The sequence below is a fragment of the Ictalurus furcatus genome, chromosome 4 (genome assembly GCF_023375685.1).
Source record: "Ictalurus furcatus strain D&B chromosome 4, Billie_1.0, whole genome shotgun sequence".
Taxonomy (NCBI): Eukaryota; Metazoa; Chordata; class Actinopteri; order Siluriformes; family Ictaluridae; genus Ictalurus; species Ictalurus furcatus.
Window position 1 is genome coordinate 17,149,240 of NC_071258.1, and position 22,088 is coordinate 17,171,327.

At 40.8% G+C, this 22,088-nt stretch overlaps 1 protein-coding gene across 3 annotated transcripts in view; it reads right to left on the reverse strand.

The window, feature by feature from the left end:
* The window catches only part of srpra (SRP receptor subunit alpha), a 103,447-nt gene that overhangs the window by 57,575 nt on the left and 23,784 nt on the right, over positions 1–22,088 (reverse strand). For 2 of the 3 annotated variants that reach the window (XM_053623210.1, XM_053623208.1), the window contains exons 5-7: positions 17,984–18,140; positions 4,235–4,385; positions 3,688–3,812 (exon numbers count right to left, since the gene is read on the reverse strand). In XM_053623210.1, the coding sequence (XP_053479185.1) occupies positions 3,688–3,812; positions 4,235–4,385; positions 17,984–18,140 (433 nt within the window). The remainder of the gene's footprint in view (positions 1–3,687; positions 3,813–4,234; positions 4,386–17,983; positions 18,141–22,088) is intronic. The other variant, XM_053623209.1, reaches the window with a different exon arrangement.

Consider the following 22,088-nt stretch of genomic DNA (forward strand, 5'->3'; position numbering starts at 1 on the left):
AGCCAGAAAGGGTTAAAATCCTATGGCATAACGGAAGGAGAATAAGAACAGGAACAACAAACAGACAAGGGACAGAGTCTCCAGAGCCATCATAGAGTTCTCCCCAATCAACATCTGCTTGCAGCCACAGCCTAGAACCGCCACCCAACTCATCAAACAACCTGAGACTCCATTCCATGCATTATTCCAATTGGTCTTCCGAGACGCCACTCAAATGCCGACCAGACCACTGACAAATAACCATCACAGGAATCCCTTCTACACAATGACATAACGAGGGAATCCCCATTTGGAACAACAATTAAAACGGCAAGCGCGGTACCTCCAGATTCTAGCTAAACTGGTGCATACAATATCAAGTTTAAAGCCCTCCTAAAAGAAGAGAAAGTAAATTAATAAGCTGATGGTTCGGTCAGGTAATGGTCTGTTAAATAGCATACTGTACTAGAAACTCAGAACTTCATTCACTCTGTTGAAAGCCATTTCACCCCTGTTTGTGTGTGTGCGGGTTTGTGTGTTAGATTAGTTTCTGTATAGTAAAATAGCTTAATAAAGTCTTGTCTTAAATATACGTGCCGTATGTGCTTTATAAGTCTACTGCCTTGAACTGCCGATCTTGTTACTATGCTCTTAATATAATATTTCACTATTATTTAGGATTGCCAGTGGCCACGGATGTAATATCCATCCATCCACCTTCAACCGCTTACTCCTTTTCAGGGTCACGGGGGAACCTGGAGCCTATCCCAGGGAGCATCGGGCACAAGGCGGGGTACACCCTGGACAGGGTGCCAGTCCATCGCAGGGCACACAATCACACACACATTCACACACCCATTCATACACTACGGACACTTTAGACACACCAATCAGCCTACCACGCACGTGTTTGGACTGGGGGAGGAAACCCCCGCAGCACGGGGAGAACATGCAAACTCCGCACACACAGAGCCACGGGAATCGATCCCCGACCCTGGCGGTGTGAGGCGAACGTGCTAACCACTAAGCCACCGTGCGCCCCGGATGTAATATCTAATGCATAATTATTAAATACATAGTTAATAAATAGTTGAACAGAAATATTAAATTAGCAAAATTTCCCCTTCCAAGCTGATCTGCTAATCCCTCCTGCATATTTTGGTGGATAATACAAGTAATTTAATTTAAATAATTAGTTTTCCCTACAACAGACTGGGGTGAAGGTTCACCTTTCAGCACGACAACATTGACTACGTTTGCATGGACAGTAGTAATCCAATTATTGACCTTACTCGGAGTAAGACAATATTGTGATTAAGGTGTTTACATGAGTCGCTTTTAGAATACTCCTCTCATGTACCTGTTTTACATGTTATAGAACATAGGTCGATCGATTAACAGCACGTCATTACGTCACCGCGCCATACCGTCCGACGTCCCCCAGAATTTCATGTATCAACATGCAGTGCGTCTTCGTTATGGTACCATATACAGTTTTGGGTGTTTTTATTGAACTTTTTTAACGAACGCTTTAAGTGCGGTTAATTATTTGTCATGCTGTACGTGCAAATAGACAACTGCTTGAAGCTGTGGGCTGCGTCCCAAACCGCGTACTTACCGTCTATATAGTAGCCGAGATACATGTATTTCTCCTACTACAGGCCTATAGTAGGCAAGTATGCAGTTTGGGACGCAGCCGTGCTCTTGTTTGCCTGTAAAACGGTTGAGTACTGCCGTGTGTGATCGTGTCCTGGCGCAAAATGCGGTGAAAACTCACACGACGTTAATAATGTGATTAAGGAGTTTACATGTCTGTAATACACGTCGATAATACGACTAAAACAGGAGTACTCTACATGTCTTAATTCGATTTGTGTTTACTTCGAGTATGACCTTAATCGTATTAAAGTAATTAAAAATTGCTGTTTATATGGTAGTTTCTTAATCAGAGTATTGTCTTAATCGGGTTAATAGTGGATTATTGTTGTCCATGTAAACACACTGAATGATTACTGCTTTTTCTGCTAAACAACTAGATTCGAGAGGAAGTCTTCAAATTCCTGGAGAAATTCAGAATAGCGCATATTATAAATAGCTGTGATGTCATCTCCTTGGCCAATTAAACAAAGTCAGTGTATATACAGTCCCCTCTGAAACTACTGGAACAGCAAGGCCAATTGTTTAATTTGTGCTATACACCAAAGACATTTGGGTTTCAGATGAAAAGATGGATGAGAGATGGGAGTTTAGGAAACAAGCTTTAATTCATTTAAATTTGGATGCATTTCTCTGTAAATTAGCAGACAAAATGTTCCTGTAAACTTCTGAATTCATTCTGCTGCTACCATCAGGAGTTACATCAATAAAGATTAGTGAGCTTGTTCCAGAAGCAGCCATGCAAGCCCAAGCCATGACAGCACCTCCACCATGTTTCACAGATGAACTTGTATGTTTTGGATAATGAGCAGATCCTTTCTTTCTCCACACTTTGGCCATTCTATCACTTTGGTAGAAGTTAATCTTGGTTCCAGAACTTTTGTGGCTCATCTCTGTATTTCTCCGCAAATTCCAATCTGACTGATCCTTACTGCTGATGAGTGGTTTGCATGTTGTGGTGTGGCCGCTATATTTTTGCTCTAAGTCTTCTTCAAACGGTGGATTGTTATACCTTCACCCCTGCCCTGTGGAGGGGGTTGTTGTTGTCACTGACCGTTGTATTTGGGCATTTCTTCATAGATTTCACAAATGTTTGTCATCAGCTGCTGTTTTCCTTGACCGACCCATCTGGTACCTGTTGCTCAGTACACCAGTGGTTTATTTCTTTTTCAGGACAATCCAAATTGATTTATTGGCTATGCCCAATGTTTGTGCAATCCCTCTGATTGATTTTCCCTTAATAATCCCTTAAAGATTGCTTAATCAGATAGATTTCTTAATCTGGCCTTGCTTACATATGTGCAATTTGCTTCTGAAAAATATAGTATTGCACTTTAAAATTTATGGCATTGCATGAACAATAGGATTCCACCAAACCAAACTCTTTGTAGTGAAGCTGTTGACTAACATTAAATTGTACATTTTTTAACTATTACTACAGCAAGGATTCATTTTCACAGAACTGTATTCTTTAAGTGAAATCAGTGTCTGAAGCAGCATTTTAAAGGAGTTAGTCATGTCTAGACTACTTTGTTTTTGCTCCTGAAACTTGGCATCTTTTGGTCTGTACAAGTGCATCAATATCAGGCGTCATGTCCTGAGTAGCAGCCGATCATAATGATGGAAGAAACACCCTGTATTCAATATATCAAATAAGGTCAAGGTTTGCCATGCCATAATATTGAGGATTTTACATTTATTGTCACTTCCTGATAGAGGACATGAGGAGAACAGTCTCTGGTTGCAGCCTTCAAACAATACAGTTCTTTGAAAAAAATGTGATGTGTGAAAAAGAGAAGAAATTGCAGCAGCTGATAAAGAATATAAAGCGCATATACATTCCTAGTGACAAAAATGTAGAAAGGTTTAAGTGCAGAAGCAGCAAGAATTTCCCAGCAAACAGATTTGAGTTAAATATAGTAAGCTGCTTTGAACTCTTAAACAACAGTGTGTTTACCTGCCTTAAAAAAAAAAAACAAAGCACAGTGTGTCCTGAGGTACTGAATAAAGTCTATTTGAATCTCAACAATTCCAGTATTTTAAAAGCCTTACCCTTTTCTGCTGACATCAAGTGTCACTAACATGTCTTTTTGATCCTCCTCGTCCTCATCCACATCCTCAGAGGACTCATAGTCCACATCTCGCAGGTCACCTTTCATGGAGCCCACCTGGATTCGCTGAGTAGAAAAAGTTTCCATAAGTTCACAAACCTACTCGCACTGATCCACTTCAGCGCATTTTGTAGCTATTCTGGATGATGGATTATCATAAGGCACCAAACATTATTAGAGTAGTGGTAGAGTGTTACAGCAGTAACACAGACATGGTAGTGGCAAAGTGCATAGGGCACTGGGGCTTTTCAAAATCTACAGCCTTGAGAATACTCCCCTACCCAAAACTGTCTTTCCAGCAATGACAAACGACAATAGGACAAATAATACAAATGGACAGGAGGGAGCACACAAATTGTGTCAAACAAAACAATTAAACTAAAGTCAATAATTTGTCACCTACAAAGTGCACCTAAATGCACATGATAAAATGGTTGATGAGTGTAGCTACAGTACATATTCTGGATAAATTTTGACTTGATACCTACTGTTTCAGCTGGGAACTCCTCATCTTGCCCTTGGTTATTAAAGGAATTCTTGTTATTGGTTCCACTGTAGTCTAGGTCTTTTGTGCTTGTACCACCCATATCCCAAACTCTTTTCTCCTTTCCCTTTGGCTTCTGGGGTTTAGGGGATTTACTGTCAAATAATATGTAAACAGAGCAGTTAAAAATGTTATATATAATTTTACATATACACACACACACACACACACACACACACACACACACACATACATATATGTATATATATATACACACACACATGCATACATACATACACACTTATACACACACACACCTACCCACACACAGTACTATGCAAAAGTCCTAGGCACCCTATTGTTTTTTTTTTTTTTCTTTTAGGACAAACTGTTATAGATTTTTATTTTACGACTAAATGTTACAAAAAAATGTTTGTATATCAGCAAAGAAAGCAGCATATTAAGTGGTGAGAGACCACTTTTCAGACAAAAAGCAATGATGGCCCTGTAACCTCAGTCGTATGTTTGCACTCTGTCCCAAATTGCAGAACTTTTGGAACTCAAAACTATGTCTGACGTTCTTAAAATCAAATTAGATGTCTGTCCTTTAATTGCCATCTTTGGTGTTCCATCTCAGCGTCAACCTCTGAACCATAAAGAAGCTAGTGTTGTGGCCTTTGCATCGTTACTTGCTCGGCGCAGAATACTGCTGTCTTGGACCTCTCCACAACCCCCCTCTATATCAGTATGGCTTAAAGATTTAATCTTCTTTTTAAAACTTGAAAAAAATCAAGTATAACATCAGAGGCAGGGGTGAATCATTTTTGGGAAAATGGGCACAATTTATTACCTACTTCAATGATGTACGCACCCTGGTGGTGGATTGAGGAGAGGTAGACTGTAATTCCTGATCATCTTACCCCTTTTTTGTTGTTGTTGTTTTGGGTTTTTTTGTTTGTTAGTTTTTTTTGTTGTTTTTTTGTTTGTTTGTTTGTTTTTTAGGGTTTGTTTTTTTCTCTGGTTGTTTGTTTATTGTTTTTTGTTTCCCCCTTCCTTTTGGTTTTGGCTGTGGTTGTTTGTTGGGGTTGTTGGGTGGGGTGTTAGGTAAAATGTAAATTTTCAATAAAAATTCTATGATCCAAAAAAAAAAAAAAAAAAAAAAAAAAAAAAAAAAAAAAAAAAAAAAGCAATGATGGCTGCTGGATTTTGCTGCAAAAATAAGAAGCAAGTGCGACAGTCTCCAGAAGAACCGTGGCTGGTTCTGCAAGATGCTCATTAAAACTTCTGGCTCGTTTCCTTGTAAAACTGCACTAAATCTACCTGAGGCTACTTAAGAGAAAAAAACAGTACAAACCGTACATTCTGTTCTTTATTATGGGGAATGTGAGATCTCTCTCCAATAAGATGGAAGAGCTAACGGCGTTAACCAGGCTACAGAGGCAGTACCGGGAGTGTAGCATCATGTGCTTCACGGAGACGTGGTTGAACGATCTCAGTACGGATTCACTGGTTACACTGGACAGATTTCAACTTGAGAGCAGACAGGAAAGCAAAGGAGAGCGGTAAGAGGAAGGGTGGGGGATTAGCGATGTTTGTGAATGAGAGATGGTGTAACCCTGGGCATATCAGGGTAAAAGAGCAGCGGTGCACTAAGGATATTGAGTTGCTAGCGGTTAGCATGCGGCCATATTACCTGCCGAGGGAGTTCTCGCACATCATCGCGATAACTGTCTACATCCTCCCCTTGGCTGACGCTACAGTGGTATGTGAGCTACTTCACACTGTTGTGTCACAGTGTTACGTCAGGAGACGTATTTTGTGTACGCCTCCCCCCCGTTTCGCTCTCACAGGTCGCTCCGCCCTAATTCAACGTGCTGCACCAGGATTGGAGAGGAGAAGATTGGGCGTCGTTTAAAAAGGCGGAAGACCGATGTGTTGGGAGGAATGCGGATGAGTGGTTTATCTGTGATTGTGTGCATACTATTGAGTAGCGAATATTTTTCCCGGTGTTTGAGTGAGATCGCTTGCTTGTTGTATTGTGTATGAGTGAAAGAAGTGAGTGGTAGGATGTTGTGTTGTCCCATTCCCCCATTCTGTTTTGTGTTGTGGCTGAATGTACGCCTCTAATGTAAATATCTTTCATTGAAAATATTTATTTTCTACTAATCACAAAAGCGGTAGGGGCTGGGTGCCATTTATTCTTGGGTGTATCTTTTGTTCGCTGTTTTTGCCTCAGTTAGGGAGTCAGGTAAGACTCTGTATTTCCTTTTGAAAATACCTTTTTTTATTAGGTAATTTACATTGATACGGGACAAGATAGTGACTGTTCTGTTTATTATTTTGGCCTTGCCCAGCCCTGAAGAGATTTGCTTTCTTAGTGATTGATTGTTTTGGATTGTTTCTTTCTTCTTTTCTTGTCGTCATTAAATTTGTAAGATTTCAAAGATTTTGAAAGACGTGCGTTACCTCATTATTATTTTTGTTTATACTTTCTTTTATGGTACACCTCGACCCTAGATCGGTGTCGTAACACAGCTGCAGACATCACACCCACAGTCCCACCTTCTCATCTCCGGAGACTTTAATTATGCTTCCCTGTCCTCAACTCTCCCCAACTTCACACAGTATGTTAAATGCCACACGAGGGGCAATAAAACATTGGATCTGCTGTACGCAAACACAAAAGATGCATACAGTTCTTCACCCCTTCCCCAACTTGGCCGCTCAGATCACAACCTGGTCCATCTGCTGTCTGTCTACATACCTTCGGTGAATAAACAACCTCCAATCACAAGGTATATGAGAAAATGGTCTGAGGAAACCAGTGAGGCATTAAGAGACTGTTTTGAGTCTACAGATTGGGAAATGTTCTGTAGTTTGCACAGAGAGGACATTGACAGTCTCACTCACTGTGTAACGGACTATATTAATTTCTGTGTGGAGAACACCGTGCCTAAGAAGAAGGTTCGGTGTTTTTCCAACAACAAACCCTGGGTGACTCCAGAGCTCAAAGCTGGTGTGAATTAAACCACCTCTGCCTCAACGCCAGCAAGACCAAGGAGATGATAGTCGACCTCCGCAGGAGGCTGACCCGGTCTACACCGGTGAGCATCCAAGGGTATTGACATCGAGAAGGTGGAGACACAAATTCCTGGGTGTTCACCTCAACAATAAACTGGACTGGTCCACAAACACAGATGTCCTGTACAAAAAAGGCCAAAGGCGTCTCCACCTGCTGAGGAGACTGAGGTCTTTTGGTGTGTGCAGGACCCTGCTTAAAACTTTGTATGACACTGTGGTAGCATCTGCTATCTTCTATGCAGTAGTTTCCAGGGGAGTTGGGAGCACAGAGAGGGACAGGAAACGTCTCAACAAACTGGTTAAGAGGACTAGCTCTGTCCCGGTCTACCCTCTGGACATCATAGAGGTGGTGGGGGAGAGGAGAATGTTAGCTAAGATGGTGTCTATCCTGAGCAATTTCTCTCACCCCCCTGTATGTGATACTGGGGTCCCTGAGCTGCTCCTTCAGCAGCAGACTGCTGCACCCTCAGTGCAAGAAAGAGCTTCATCCTTCATCCCTACAGCAGTCAGCAACACCACCATAATGTGTTAATCTGCTAGCTTTTTTTTGCATCATCAACCCACACATTATTATTATTTGTTGCTCACCCCTCTATTGTTAACTGCGCAATAATCCATTTATCCACTCGTATATAAACAAGGTGTTACACATCTGTATATATTCAAATTTGTATTCGTCTGTACATACATTGAGGTGTCCATAGTGTACATATAACCATTATTATTATTTTTTTACTATAATTCTTATTTTTCTATTCAATGTATATATACTTTTTAGATACATTATTTAAATTCTATTCCTATTTAATGTGTATTCTTTCCTATCTGTTTTTTGTGTAATCGAGCTGCTGTAATGAGGGAATTTCCCCAGTGTGGGATCAATAAATGTTATCTTAAAATTATATATATATTTTTTTAAATAAAGCAAAGGGTCGTTGAACCAAATATTGCCATTGTTTCATTTATTACTATTCACTCCTCTTTATAGTATTTTTTTTTTAAAGGAAACATTAAATTGCATTACTTTTGAAGGCATATTTTCTCTACAGCATTTCTTTGCATATGCCTAAGACTTTTGCATGCACAGTACTGTGCGTGTATGTTTGTGTGATTATGTGTGTGTGTATATATATATTTTATATTATATATATATATATATATATATATATATATATATATATATATATATATATATATATATATACACACACACACACACACACACACAGAATCTCACAAAAGTGAGTACACCCCTCACATTTTTGTAAATATTTGATTACATCTTTTCATGTGACAACACTGAAGAAATGACACTTTGCTACAATGTAAAGTAGTGAGTGTACAGCTTTTGCTGTCCCCTCAAAATAACACGCAGCCATTAATGTCTAAACCGCTGACAACAAAAGTGAGTACACCCCTAAGTGAAAATGTCCAAATTGGGCCCAATTAGCCATTTTCCCTCCCCGGTGTCATGTGACTTGTTAGTATTACAAGGTCTCAGGTGTGAATGGGGAGCAGGTGTGTTAAATTTGATGTCATCGCTCTCACCCTCCCTCATACTGGTCACTGGAAGTCCACCATGGCACCTCATGACAAAGAAAACTGTGAGGATCTGAAAAAAAGAATTGTTGCTCTACATAAAGATGGCCTAGGCTATAAGAAGATTGCCAAGACCCTGACACTGAGCTGCAGCACGGTGGCCAAGACCATACAGCGATTTAACAGGACAGGTTCCACTCAGAACAGGCCTCGCCATGGTCGACCAAAGAAGTTGAGTGCACGTGTTCAGCGTCACATCCAGAGGTTATCTTTGGGAAATAGACGTATGAGTGCTGCCAGCATTGCTGCAAAGGTTGAAGGGGGGGGGGGGTCAGCCTGTCAGTGCTCAGACCATACGCCGCACACTGCATCAAATTGGTCTGCATGGCAGAAAGAAGCCTCTTCTAAAGATGATGCACAAGAAATCCTGCAAACAGTTTCCCGAAGACAAGCAGACTAAGGACATGGATTACTGGACCCATGTCCTGTGGTCTGATGAGAACAAGATAAACTTATTTGGTTCAGAAGGTGTCAAGCGTGTGTGGCGGCAACCAGGTGAGGAGTACAAAGACAAGTGTGTCTTGCCTACAGTCAAGCATGGTGGTGGGAGTGTCATGGTCTGGGGCTGCATGAGTGCTGCCAGCATTGGGGAGCTACAGTTCATTGAGGGAACCCTGAATGCCAACATGTACGGTGACAAACTGAAGCAGAGCATGATCCTCTCCCTTCAGAGACTGGGCCGCAGGGCAGTATTCCAGCATGAGAACGACCCCATACACACTAAAGAAGCTAAGGGTGAAGGTGATGGACTGGCCAAGCATGTCTCCAGACCTAAACCCTATTGAGCATCTGTGGGGCATCCTCAAACGGAAGGTGGAGGAGCACAATATCTCTAACAACCACCAGCTCCGTGAAGTCGTCATGGAGGAGTGGAAGAGGACTCCAGTGGCAACCTGTGAAGCTCTGGTGAACTCCATGCCCAAGAGGGTTAAGGCAGTGCTGGAAAATAATGGTGGCCACACAAAATATTGACACTTTGGGCCCAATTTGAGCATTTTCACTTAGGGGAGTACTCACTTTTGTTGCCAGCAGTTTAGACATGAATGGATGTGTGTTGAGTTATTTTGATGGGACAGCAAATTTACACTGTTATACAAGCTGTACACTCACTACTTGACATTGTAGCAAAGTGTCATTTCTTCAGTATTGTCACATGAAAAGATATAATCAAATATTTACAGAAATGTGAGGGGTGTACTCACTTTTGTGAGATACAGTGTGTGTGTGTGTGTATATATATATATATATATATATATATATATATATACACACACACACACACATATATACACATGTATATATACACATATATACACACACACACACACACACACACACACACACACACACACACATATATACATATATATATATATATAGTCGCAATGGACCGACAGCCGGCGCGCGTAATAAGAAAGTCGCTCCTTCCCCAACTGCCGCGCCGGCACAAAGCGGACAGCCTCGTGCCAAACACACCATCAGCCGGAAGGACCGTCACGGTGGGGCGGGACCGTCGACACTACACCGGCCGGCGATTGGGGAGTCCGTCGGGAAAATTCCACCACTCAGGCGACGGCGGAAGAGGATTAAAGGACGCTCTTCCGCCCGTGCGAGGAGGACGGCTAAGAGACAGACTACGTGCGTGCTCTTCAGCAGCATAGAGGCATTCCGACCTTTAGCACGACGGTATCCTCTCGCTAATCTCTTTCTCTCTCTCTCTCTCCTTCTCTCCCCGAAGGTTCGAGTGCGGACGAGACCGCCGGATGGTGAGATCGCGTCCGACGGTGGATGACGGCACGGGAAACCCACACACACCTCTTGGGAACCCCAACACGCCCTCGAGAACGTCACAACGCCAGCCACACCCCCACAAAACCCCTCACACTTGCACCCTCACTACAGACAGCTCCCACACAGACAAATAAAACCCCCGTATTGTCTAAAACCTGTCTCTTGTGGGTCTGTGCTCCGCCCTTCCCCGGGCTAATTCCCTTACTAATTTTATATATATATATATATATATATATATATATATATATATATATATATATATATATATATATATATATATATATTTTTTTTTTTTTTTTTTTTTTTTTTTTTTTTTTTTAATTCTCCAATATTACATATTTGTGAGTGGCAAAGGTATGTGAACATCTATGTTCAATGTGTCAATATACAAAAATTATCCAAACAAATAGTTTGTTTTCAATTCACCAAAAAGTAAAACCACAACAAAAAACAGCAATTAAAAAAAAAACCTAATCATAATAATTGTGTGGTCCTCAGCAACTTGTACAAATAAACAAATAACCTCTGATGACAACAAAAACACAGCAGATTTCAATATGGTCATTTTTTGTGCTTTCATGTTCAGAAACCAGGTGGGCAAATAAAAAAAAAAGCTCATTCTCTCCAAAAGGATTATGGCAGCATGAACCACAAACGTTCTGGAACAATATCCTTTGGACTTACGAGACCAAGGTGGAGATGCTTGGTCATCATGCACAACAACATGCTTCGCAAAAACCAAACATAGCATATCACCACAAGCACTTCACACCATCTGTAAAACATGGTGGTGGAGGGGTGATGATTTGGGCTTGTTTTGCAGCCACAAACCTGGGAACATTGCAGTCATTCAGACAACACTGAATTGCATTTTATAATAGAATACTCTAGTATTTATCACAGATGGAATCTCATATCTTTGTCAACTTCTAAAACTGTGGCACACCAAAGCCACACTCTTACTGTAATGCAAACTATATGTACTGCTTTGTGTTTTGTTTGCAAGTGGTACATGCGGTGGCATTATAGATAGATAATTTATTGGTCCTCAAAGAGGAAATTTGTTTCCACCGTGGTGCGTAGAAAAACAAAAATATAACATCATACATATAAACCATCAAACAATCACAGGCATAGAGTCGAGAAGTGGACAAAAAGAAAAACATCAGGATCATCATACAACAAATGCATCTGGCATCACAATGGCTGAGTACCTACAGTATCTCACAAAAGTGAGTACACCACTCACATTTTTGTAAATATTTGATTATAACTTTTCATGTGACAACACTGAAGAAATGACACTTTGCTACAATGTAAAGTAGTGAGTGTACAGCTTGTATAACAGTGTAAATTTGCTGTCCCCTCAAAATAACTCAACACAGCCATTAATGTCTAAACCGCTGGCAACAAATGAGAGTACTCCCCTAAGTGAAAATGTCCAAATTGGGCCCAAAGTGTCAATATTTTGCGTGGCACCATTATTTTCCAGCACTGCCTTAATCCGCTTGGGCATGGAATTCACCAGAGCTTCACAGGTTGCCACTGGAGTACTCTTCCACTCCTCCATGACGACATCACAGAGCTGGTGGATGTTAGAGACATTGTGCTCCTCTACCTTCCGTTTGAGGATGCCCCACAGATGCTCAATAGGATTTAGGTCTGGAGACATGCTTGGTCAGTCCATCACCTTCACCCTCAGCTTCTTTAGCAAGGCAGTGGTCGTCTTGGAGGTGTGTTTGGGGTGGTTATCATGCTGAAATACTGCATATTGATCATGCTCTGCTTCAGTATGTCACAGTACATGTTGGCATTCATGGTTCCCTCAATGAATAGACGTATGAGTGCTGCCAGCATTGCTGCAGAGGTTGAAGGGGTGGGGGGGTCAGCCTGTCAGTGCTCAGACCATACAACGCACACTGCATCAAATTGGTCTGCATGGCTGTCGTCCCAGAAGGAAGCCTCTTCTAAAGATGATGCACAAGAAAGTCCACAAACAGTTTGCCGAAGACAAGCAGACTAAGGACATGGATTATGAGACCAAGATAAACTTATTTAGTTCAGATGGTGTCAAGCATGTTTGGCGGCAACCAGGTGAGGAGTACAAAGACAAGTGTGTCTTGTCTACAGTCAAGCATGGTGGTGGGAGTGTTATAGTCTGGGGCTACATGAGTGCTGCCGGCACTGGGGAGCTACAGTTCATTGAGGGAACCATGAATGCCAACATGTACTGTGACATACTGAAGCAGAGCATGATCAGTATGCAGTATTCCAACATCATAACCACCCCAAACACACCTCCAAGACGACCACTGCCTTGCTAAAGAAGCTGAGGGTGAAGGTGATGGACTGGCCAAGCATGTCTCCAGACCTAAACCCTATTGAGCATCTGTGGGATATCCTCAAACAGAAGGTGGAGGAGCACAATATCTCTAACATCCACCAGCTCCGTGAAGTCGTCATGGAGGAGTGGAAGAGGACTCCAGTGGCAACCTGTGAAGCTCTGGTGAACTCCAAGCCCAAGAGGATTAAGGCAGTGCTGGAAAATAATAGTGCCACACAAAATATTGACACTTTGGGCCCAATTTGGACATTTTCACTTAGGGGTGTACTCACTTTTGTTGCTAGCGGTTTAGACATTAATGGCTGTGTGTTGAGTTATTTTGAGGGGACAGCAAATTTACACTGTTACACAAGCTGTACACACTACTTTACATTGTAGCAAAGTGTCATTTCTTCAGTGTTATCACATGAAAAGATGTAATCAAATATTTACAAAAATGTGAGTGGTGTGCTCACTTTTGTGAGATACTGTATGTGTTTAACGCTCGTATAGCCATAGGAACAAAACTCCTACCATAGCTGGCCTTTCTGCACATGGGTAGTCTGTACCTGCAGCCAGAAAGAAGGGGGTTGAAATATTGATAAATTGGGTGGTTTGGGTCATTCAAAATTTTATGTGCCTTCCGGAGCGTATATGAACTGACACAGTCCGATAAATTGGGGGTGGGAATACCAATAATTTTTTTGCTAAATTAGTTATTTTCAAGAGTTTGTTCTTATTGGTTACTGTTAGCATATGGGAAAAACAAATGGCACCACACATAAGAACCGGTTCAATAATACTTCGGTAAGAAGAAGAAGCAGACTAGGCTGAACAGACAGATATTTAACCCTCTTACCCCATAAGGCCGAAAAACCGGCTTGCCCGTCTTTGACCTATTCCCGTAAGGACGATATACCGGCTTGGTCGTCCATGCCAAATCCCCGTAAGGCCGATATAGCGGCTTTACAGTGTAAACGTTGTCCCCGTAAGGCCGGTATACCGGCATTTCTCTGCTATGATTCCTTACTTATTTAATTATTATTTTTTGACCTGGAAGGTTGATGACGTCATGACATCACGACGTGATTACGACATTACGCTGTCATTACAATGGAGATGATCCAAGCGTGAATATTGGTGTAATAGTAGAAGTTAACTAAAAATGCCAAAGCGAAAAGCTAATTGTGTTCCAGCTAAAGTTACACCTACAGTGAACACAGGTACATCTAAAACAGTGGGAAAAAAAAAGAAAACATACACAGTTACACAGGCGAGAGCAAGGATTCCAGATAGTGACAGCAGTGAAAGTTCAGGTGATGTTGAAACCGAAACTGATAGTGACGCAAACTCTCATGATTCAGACCCTGATCCGTCTTCATTTTCAGCATCAACCAGTGCGACTGACACTGCAGAGGTTTGGAGTCATAACGTGACAATTTCTGTGCATTCGTGAAAACAGTACCTGCTGGTCTGATTATCACCAGAAAGTTGACTTTTGGCGCTTAAATGCATTTATTCAAAGGCATTGACCACGCTGATGCTCGTATGGTACTTCTAAATGAGTATAAGGATTTTAGCGAGCATTTTTCGTAATTTCTCTAGTTAAGAATTGTGCTCTAAGTGGAGTAAAAACGTTGAACTGCTTCATTTTCAAAGTAATATTACACAAATACATTATTATAAGTTGTTTCAAGGACTAAAAACGTTAAAATTAAAATGTTGATTTTGGGGCCAATTTTGGCCCGAGAACTCAGGGTTGGCATGCTGTTTCTATGGGGAATATAGGGTTGTGGGACATAATACTGTGGGAACTAAGGGGTAAGAGGGTTAAATTTACGAATAACTGAGAGTCTCTGTTGACAGCATTTGTAAATACCTAGAGTGTGCTGATTGAAGTTGAGATGTTTATCCAATGTAATGCCCAGATATCTGAAATGCTCCACACTTTCAACCATCTCTCCGTTAATGGTAATACTGGAAGGATGGGTCAGTGTTTTGGAAGAGCTAAAAACCAGTTCCTTAGTCTTTTTGATATTAAGGTGGAGAAAATTATCATCACACCATGTACTAAAATGTGCTATAGAGCGTTGATAGTCAAAAAGAATCATTGTCCTTATTAAGCAATGCAAGAATGGCAGTATCGTCTGCATATTTAAAGTAATGAGTGGTGGTGACTGGACTCTGACAGTCATTTGTATAGAGAATATAAACAAGTGGACTAATTACACACCCCTGTGGGGCACCAGTGTTGAGAACAATAATGGGTGATAATGCATTGTCCACCATTACCACTAGTGGTCTATTAGAAAGGAAATTATAAATCCAGAGTACTAGTGGTGATGGGACTTGCAGACACTGTAGTTGCCTGATTACCTGATGACGCTGAATTGAGTTACACGTGGAGCTAAAGTCAATGAAAAGAAGTCTGGCATAGTTTCCAGGAATATCCAGGTGTTGAAGTAGACAGTGCAAGAGACAAGCCACTGCATCCTCTGTACTTCTCTTATGTTTATATGCAAATTGGAGGCAATCCAAAAAGGGTGAAACATATGGAAGCATAATGTTTTGAACCATTTTCTCAAAGCATTTCATTATGATTGAAGTTAATGATACCGGCCTGTAGTGATTTAACTCTGTTGGATGAGGTTTTTTGGGAACAGGAATAACAACTGATGTTTTCCATGTGACTGGTATTGTTGAAGTACAAAGTGATCGAAGAAAAAGAGAATGAAGAATGGGGGTTAATTCCAGAGCGCAGTTTTTCAAGACCCGACCTGGAGTTCCATCTGGCCCGGGAGCCTTATTCAGTTTGCACATAATAAGCTGGAAATATACATCCTGCTTAGTTAGAAGGGACTCATAATCCAGCTCTTGAGAAGGCAAAGAATCCAAAAGGCTATCACACTCTGCTGAAAAATCAGAGGTATCAAAACGGGCATAGAAATTATTAAGATTATCAGCAAAGGTGGTGGATCTGGTACAGAGACAGTCTGTTTAACGGCTAGTCCAGTAAGAGACCTGACTCGCTGAAAAGCCTGTTTGGTGCTCATATTTGCAAAGTCCTGCTCCACTTTGCTTTTTTTTTTTTTTTTTTTTACTTCTTTTTAGCCTTGAATATTTAAGTTTTGATGTCGGGTGTATGATTTTGAGACCAGCAAAGTCCTTTTGCTTAAAGGCAAGTTTTCTCTTGTGGAAAAGAGATTTTAGAGATGAGTTGATCCGGGATATTGCTGTAACATAAATCTATAGTTTTATTAAATCTTGTTGGTACATCTACATATAGATTGAAGCCTGGCAATGCGTAATCCAGCCGACAGTTGTTGAAGTCTCCAAGAAGTAGTACTGGAGCATCCGGGTATTTGCTGAGCATAGTCTGTGCACTATGCGCTATCTGCTCAGCCGCTGCCTTGCCATTAGCGCTTGGTGGAACATAAACACAGCTAAGCACAACAGTCAAGAACTCCCTGGGGAGGTAAAAGGCATGGGAGAACAGGGTGAGTAGCTCCAGGTCCAGATTACAAGATTTCCAGTGTACTTTGATGCTAGTACGCCACCGCGAGTTGATGTACGTACACACACCACCTCTGCACTCTTTCCCCGAATTACTGGTTCTGTCTGCCCGAAAGATCTCAAAACCGTCCAGGCTAACCTCGGTATCCGGGACAGATTTATCCAACCAGGACTCTGTCAAAGCGAGAACACATGCCTCCATGAACGATATATCCGCGAGACATTTCGCATGCAATAAGTCCATTTTGTTTTTCAATGAGCGAACATTTGAAAGGACGATTGAGGGTAGTGGAGGTTTAAAAGGACGGCTTCTAAGTCTGCAATGCACCCCTCCTAGCCTTCTTCTTTAAGCCAGTTGTTAGTGTTATATCCAGCAGAATGGCGATAGATTAGTTCAGTTGGCAGTGGATAGAGTTACGAAGGAGTAGAAGTTCCTCCCATGAATAGGCGAGTCCATTCCCCGCTCTGACATCATTTAATTGAATACTCCAAGCAGCGCAGTCACTAACAATCCATGTAGTTATAGAAATAATCCAAATCCAACTTGTCCAATTCCCCATGATGATTCAGCCGTAGACAAACAGACAAGCAACAACAAACAAACGCACCGTCGCAGCTAACGCATGCGCCGAGTCATTACTCCCGTCCTAATATATTTTCACAAATTTATATTTATTTTTTAAATATTTAATTTAAACTATTTACATTGATATTAAATGAAATTACATGAAATATGTTGGGGTTATAAGTTTTCAATCCATTTATTCTCAATTGGAGCCTATAAACGTAAACTTGGACATTTACATAATCAGCAATGTTCCACCAGAAATGACTCCAAGCTTTCGCAGCTGCAACAGTGCATTTAGTGTAGGTTAATGTAGGTTTAAATTCCTCATATTTCTACAATCATTTCTTGCTTTTCAACCGGAAGTATGCTGCTTTTTTCCATGTTGATCGCTATTGGTTGTTCATGGACTAATCATAGCTTAAGGATCAAAACCTGAGTTGACAGAGAAAGTTCATAACCAGCATCATGGTACCAATAAGGCCTGACTGGATTGGTTTTATCAACTTGAAACTAATCCCGTAACCCTGAGTTTGTTCACCTACCTTCATGGTACAGGCCCCTGAGGTTATTTGTTTGTTTATAGCTGTTCCTGAGGACCACATAATTGTTATTTAGTCACTGATAAATAAATACAAAGAATTGAAGGAGGGTGTGCTTTCTTTTTGTCATGACTGTATGTTGTAGTAATAAAAAAAAAAGTTTATTGGTCTTTTTATTTTTTTTGTTGACTATGAAGTTTTATTCCTTAATAATTAATGAATGAATTATTAAGTAAGTTGGTATTCCTTCCTATTTTCAATAAGCAGATGGAAATTCACCTACTCCTTTGATAACAGCAGCACAAGATAATACTTTGTATATAATTGAGATGTACATACTTAGACTTTTCTGTTCGTCCACCTGCTTGCCTGCGGATGAACTCAGCAAGGTTCTTCTGAATGACCTCCTCCTGGCTCAGGCCCTGATTCCTATTCTCCACTGCCTTCTTAGAGCTGGCCTGAGAAGGCTCAACTTGGTCTCCTCCTCCTGCTCCTGCTGATTATCAAGATGAGGCATAGCACTCTGGTCTAGGGTTATCATGATACCAAATGCCTAGTATTACACATATGTCTAATAGCAAAACAATATGGCAAAAACAATAAAATCACCAATAATCTGACATTCAACACAGCTTTAAGAAAAACATTTTCTATTTACATTTTTTGTATGTTTTGATTAGGGCTGCAACAACTAATTGACAAAATTAATACAATTTTATTAAAATTGTTGACAATGAATTTCATTAACGATTAGTTGATCTGTGTTATAAAGCATGCTGTGGTGCACTATGTCATTTCATTTAGACTAAAAACCATTTGATGGAAATGACAACACTTTACAACAGAGAAGAACCTCCTTTAAAGTATGGGAACATTATACTCCAGTGTTGGCCTCATGACATAAATTATGTTTTAATGCAAGTGATATTTATAAGCTCACTGAAAACAGGAACACCAGTATGCATAATTCATGCAATTATCTAATCAGCCGAACATGTGACAGCATTGCAATGAACAAAAGCATACCGCAACATTCCATCAGCTTCTGGTAATGTTCACATCAACCATCAGAATGGGGGAAAATGTAATTTCAGTGATTTTGACCGTGGAATGATTGTTGGTGCCAGACGGGCTGGTTTGAGCATTTCTATAACTGCTAAACTCCTGGGCTTTTCAGGCACAACAAACAACAATTTCTGGAATTTACTCAGAATGGTGCAATAAAGAGAAAACATCCAGAGTGTGCCAGTTTTTGGGGGGGTTTTTTGGACAGAAACACCTTGTTGATGAGAAAGGTCAATGGAGAATGGCAGAGAATGGACAATTTTTATGTTTCACGTTACCAGAAAGGCTACAATAACTGATAACCACTCTGTACAATTGTGGTGATCAGAAAAGAATCTCAGAATGCACAACACGCCAAACCTTGAGGCAGATGGGCTACAACAGCAGAAGACCATGTCGGGTTCCACTTCTGTCAGCCAAAGAACAGAAAGCTGAGGCTGCAGTGGGCACAGGCTCACCAACACTGGACAGTTGTAAACTGGAAAAATGTAGCCTGGTCTGATGAATCCCAATTTCTGCTGAGGCACACAGATGGTAGGGTCAGAATTTGGCACCAACAGCATGAATCCATGACCCAGCCTGCCTTGTGTGAACAGTTCAGGCTGGAGGAGATGGTGCAATGGTGTGGGGAATGTTTTCTTGGCACACTTTGGGCCTGTTAATACCAATCATCCATCATTTTAATTCCACAGCCTATCTGAGTATTGTTGCTGAGCATGTTATGGCCACAATTTACCAATCTTCTAATGGCACCATAATGCACCATGTCACAAAGCAAAAAAGTCGTCTCAAACTGGTTTCATGAGTTCAAAGCTCTTCGGAGGCCTTCCCAGTCACCAGATCTGGACCCAATAAAACAACCGTGTTAAAACGGAAGATCTGCAGCATGAACGTGCAACTGATAAATCTGTAGGAATTGCACGATGCAATCATGTCAACATGGACCAAAATCTCAAAGGAATGTTTCCAACATCTTGTGGAATCCATGGCACAAAGAACAGAGGCTGTTTTGAGAGCAAATGTAGGCCCTACCTAGTGTTAGCCCTATCCACAAAAACTAGTGTCAAATTATTCATAAGTGTGAATCTTAAGTAATCCATAATACTTTGAAATGTGCAAACAATATGTCTCAACTCATGACTGTATGGATTCTCAAGAAGCTTAAAAAGCATATAGAGGACAAAATTCTGAGATCATTTACAAAGTTCGGTGCATGGTCATACACAGGGGACAGTGCTAAAGTGAGATAACTGTTTCTCAGGAACCATAAGTCACAACAAACTGAAATTTGATATGCTGCATATATCTGCTAATATATACACAAATCAGCCATAACATTAAAACCATTGACGGTGGTATGTGTGTGTTGGCTGTTACATTTCCAGAATGTTGGTGGACTATATATCTTAATAACTCACGTTGTAGTTTCATCATAAGAATAAGTACCCGATTAACACAAAGTAAGAGCAAGTATGTGACCCAAAAGGTGGCATGAAAATTAGTTGGAGGGGACGACAATCTATCCACTAGTTATCCTAAAGACAATCTCTGATTGGTTGGAACCCCTAGAGTGCTGGGGTAGCCAGAAGGGGTTAAAAACACCATGACCAACTGAACCATTGAGCTGGCAGCAGTGAAGTCTCATTTGTTAGTGTCATCTTGTTTTGTCTTTTTGTCCTGCTGTCCAGCCTTCAGCTACTTTCTTTTCTTTAAGTTTTGTATCAGTAACTTTGCTTTCCACAAAGTATTTTGGTTTAGTCTGAAACTAGCTTGCAGCTGTGATCGACTTCTTCAGATCTCTGATCCAGACTCAACCAGGCCTCCTGACCTTTGACAACTCGATACTCTCCTTCCACTGACACAGTCTCTAAACTTGCCGATTTTGTTACCTTGCTATGAAATAGTGCGTCATCATAAGATATTACTGTCAAAGGCCACGAGAGTAATAAATTTCCAGAATCAATGCATGCCCTCACCAAAGTTTTTGGTGGACAAATAAGTTGGTTAGTTGCTGCAATTTGATTGATAATGATAACGAGTCTTTATTGATCACATATACATAGTGAAATTTTTTTCTTCGCATACCCCAGCATGTTAGAAAGCTGGGGTCAGAGCGCAGGGTCAGCCATGATACAGCGCACCTGGAGCAGAGAGGGTTAAGGGCCTTGCTCAAGGGCCCAACAGTGGCAGCTTGGCAGTACTGGTGCTTGAACCCCCGACCTTCCGTTCAGTAACCCAGAGCCTTAACCCCCAAGCCACCACTGCCCACTGGTTGACAATATTTCCCCAAATTCTACGATTTCATGCAGTTTCACGCAGAATCACGCGCATGCTGCGGGCACAGGAAAGACAAGACCAGTAGGGTGATGATTCATTTTAATAAACACGGCTTGCTAGTAGAATACAGTATTTCTGCCAGGACATATACTGTATACAGCATGTATTCTTTTACAAACCAAACAGTGCTGTTTCTTGTACTGAAGCCCATTATCTGCTTGTGCTTGGCCCGCAGATCTGTGAACCTCTCTCAGAACCGTTTCGCAACAAGCAGCAGAGCACATTAAACGTTGTCAAGACTGAAAAAAATTAAATGTGTGGTCGGTTAGATTTAAGAAAAAATATTACATATGGTTTACATAAAAATATTATGTTTCTACTCGAAACTTATGATAAACCTAATTTAAACAAGTTTCTAATTACAAGAGTGAGCAGGATCCAGTCAAGTAGTACAGGTACAATAACTATAGTATAGTATTTAAATTAATGTGGTTACAGCATGTGTACTAGAATAGTACAACGGTAACATGCAGGGTGTAATACGCCAGCGTTCAAGCCTCAGCCCAATTTAGTGTGTTTACATAATGAGCGTTTTCTTTTTTCCACTGTTGATTCTTAGATTAAGAAAACAAACTATGAAAACAAATTATGTTAATGTAACTCAGTACAACATTGTGGAACCGATGTACGAATTTGAATTAAGTAAATTCACTGGGCTCCCCCCCAGTGTGTGGACTTCTGTGTTCACTTTAAACCAGTTTTTTTTTAAACAATAAAACTTTTAATCTAAAGAAAGAACAAAAGTTTCCACTGGTAAGAAACAACTTTCTACAGTGGAAAAAAAGAAAATGCTCATTAAATAAACACACTAAACTAAGCTGAGGCTTGAATCCCTTGCTTGCATACTACACCCTGCATGTTTCTGCTGCGCTATTCTAGTACACATGCAGTAGCCTAGTTATTTCAAATAATACAGTTATTCTAGCTGTACTACTTGACTTGATCATGTTCACGCTCATTAGGTTTATCATAAGTTTTGATGAGAAACGTAATATTTTTGTGTCAACCATTCGAACACACATTGAATTTTTTTGTTGTACTG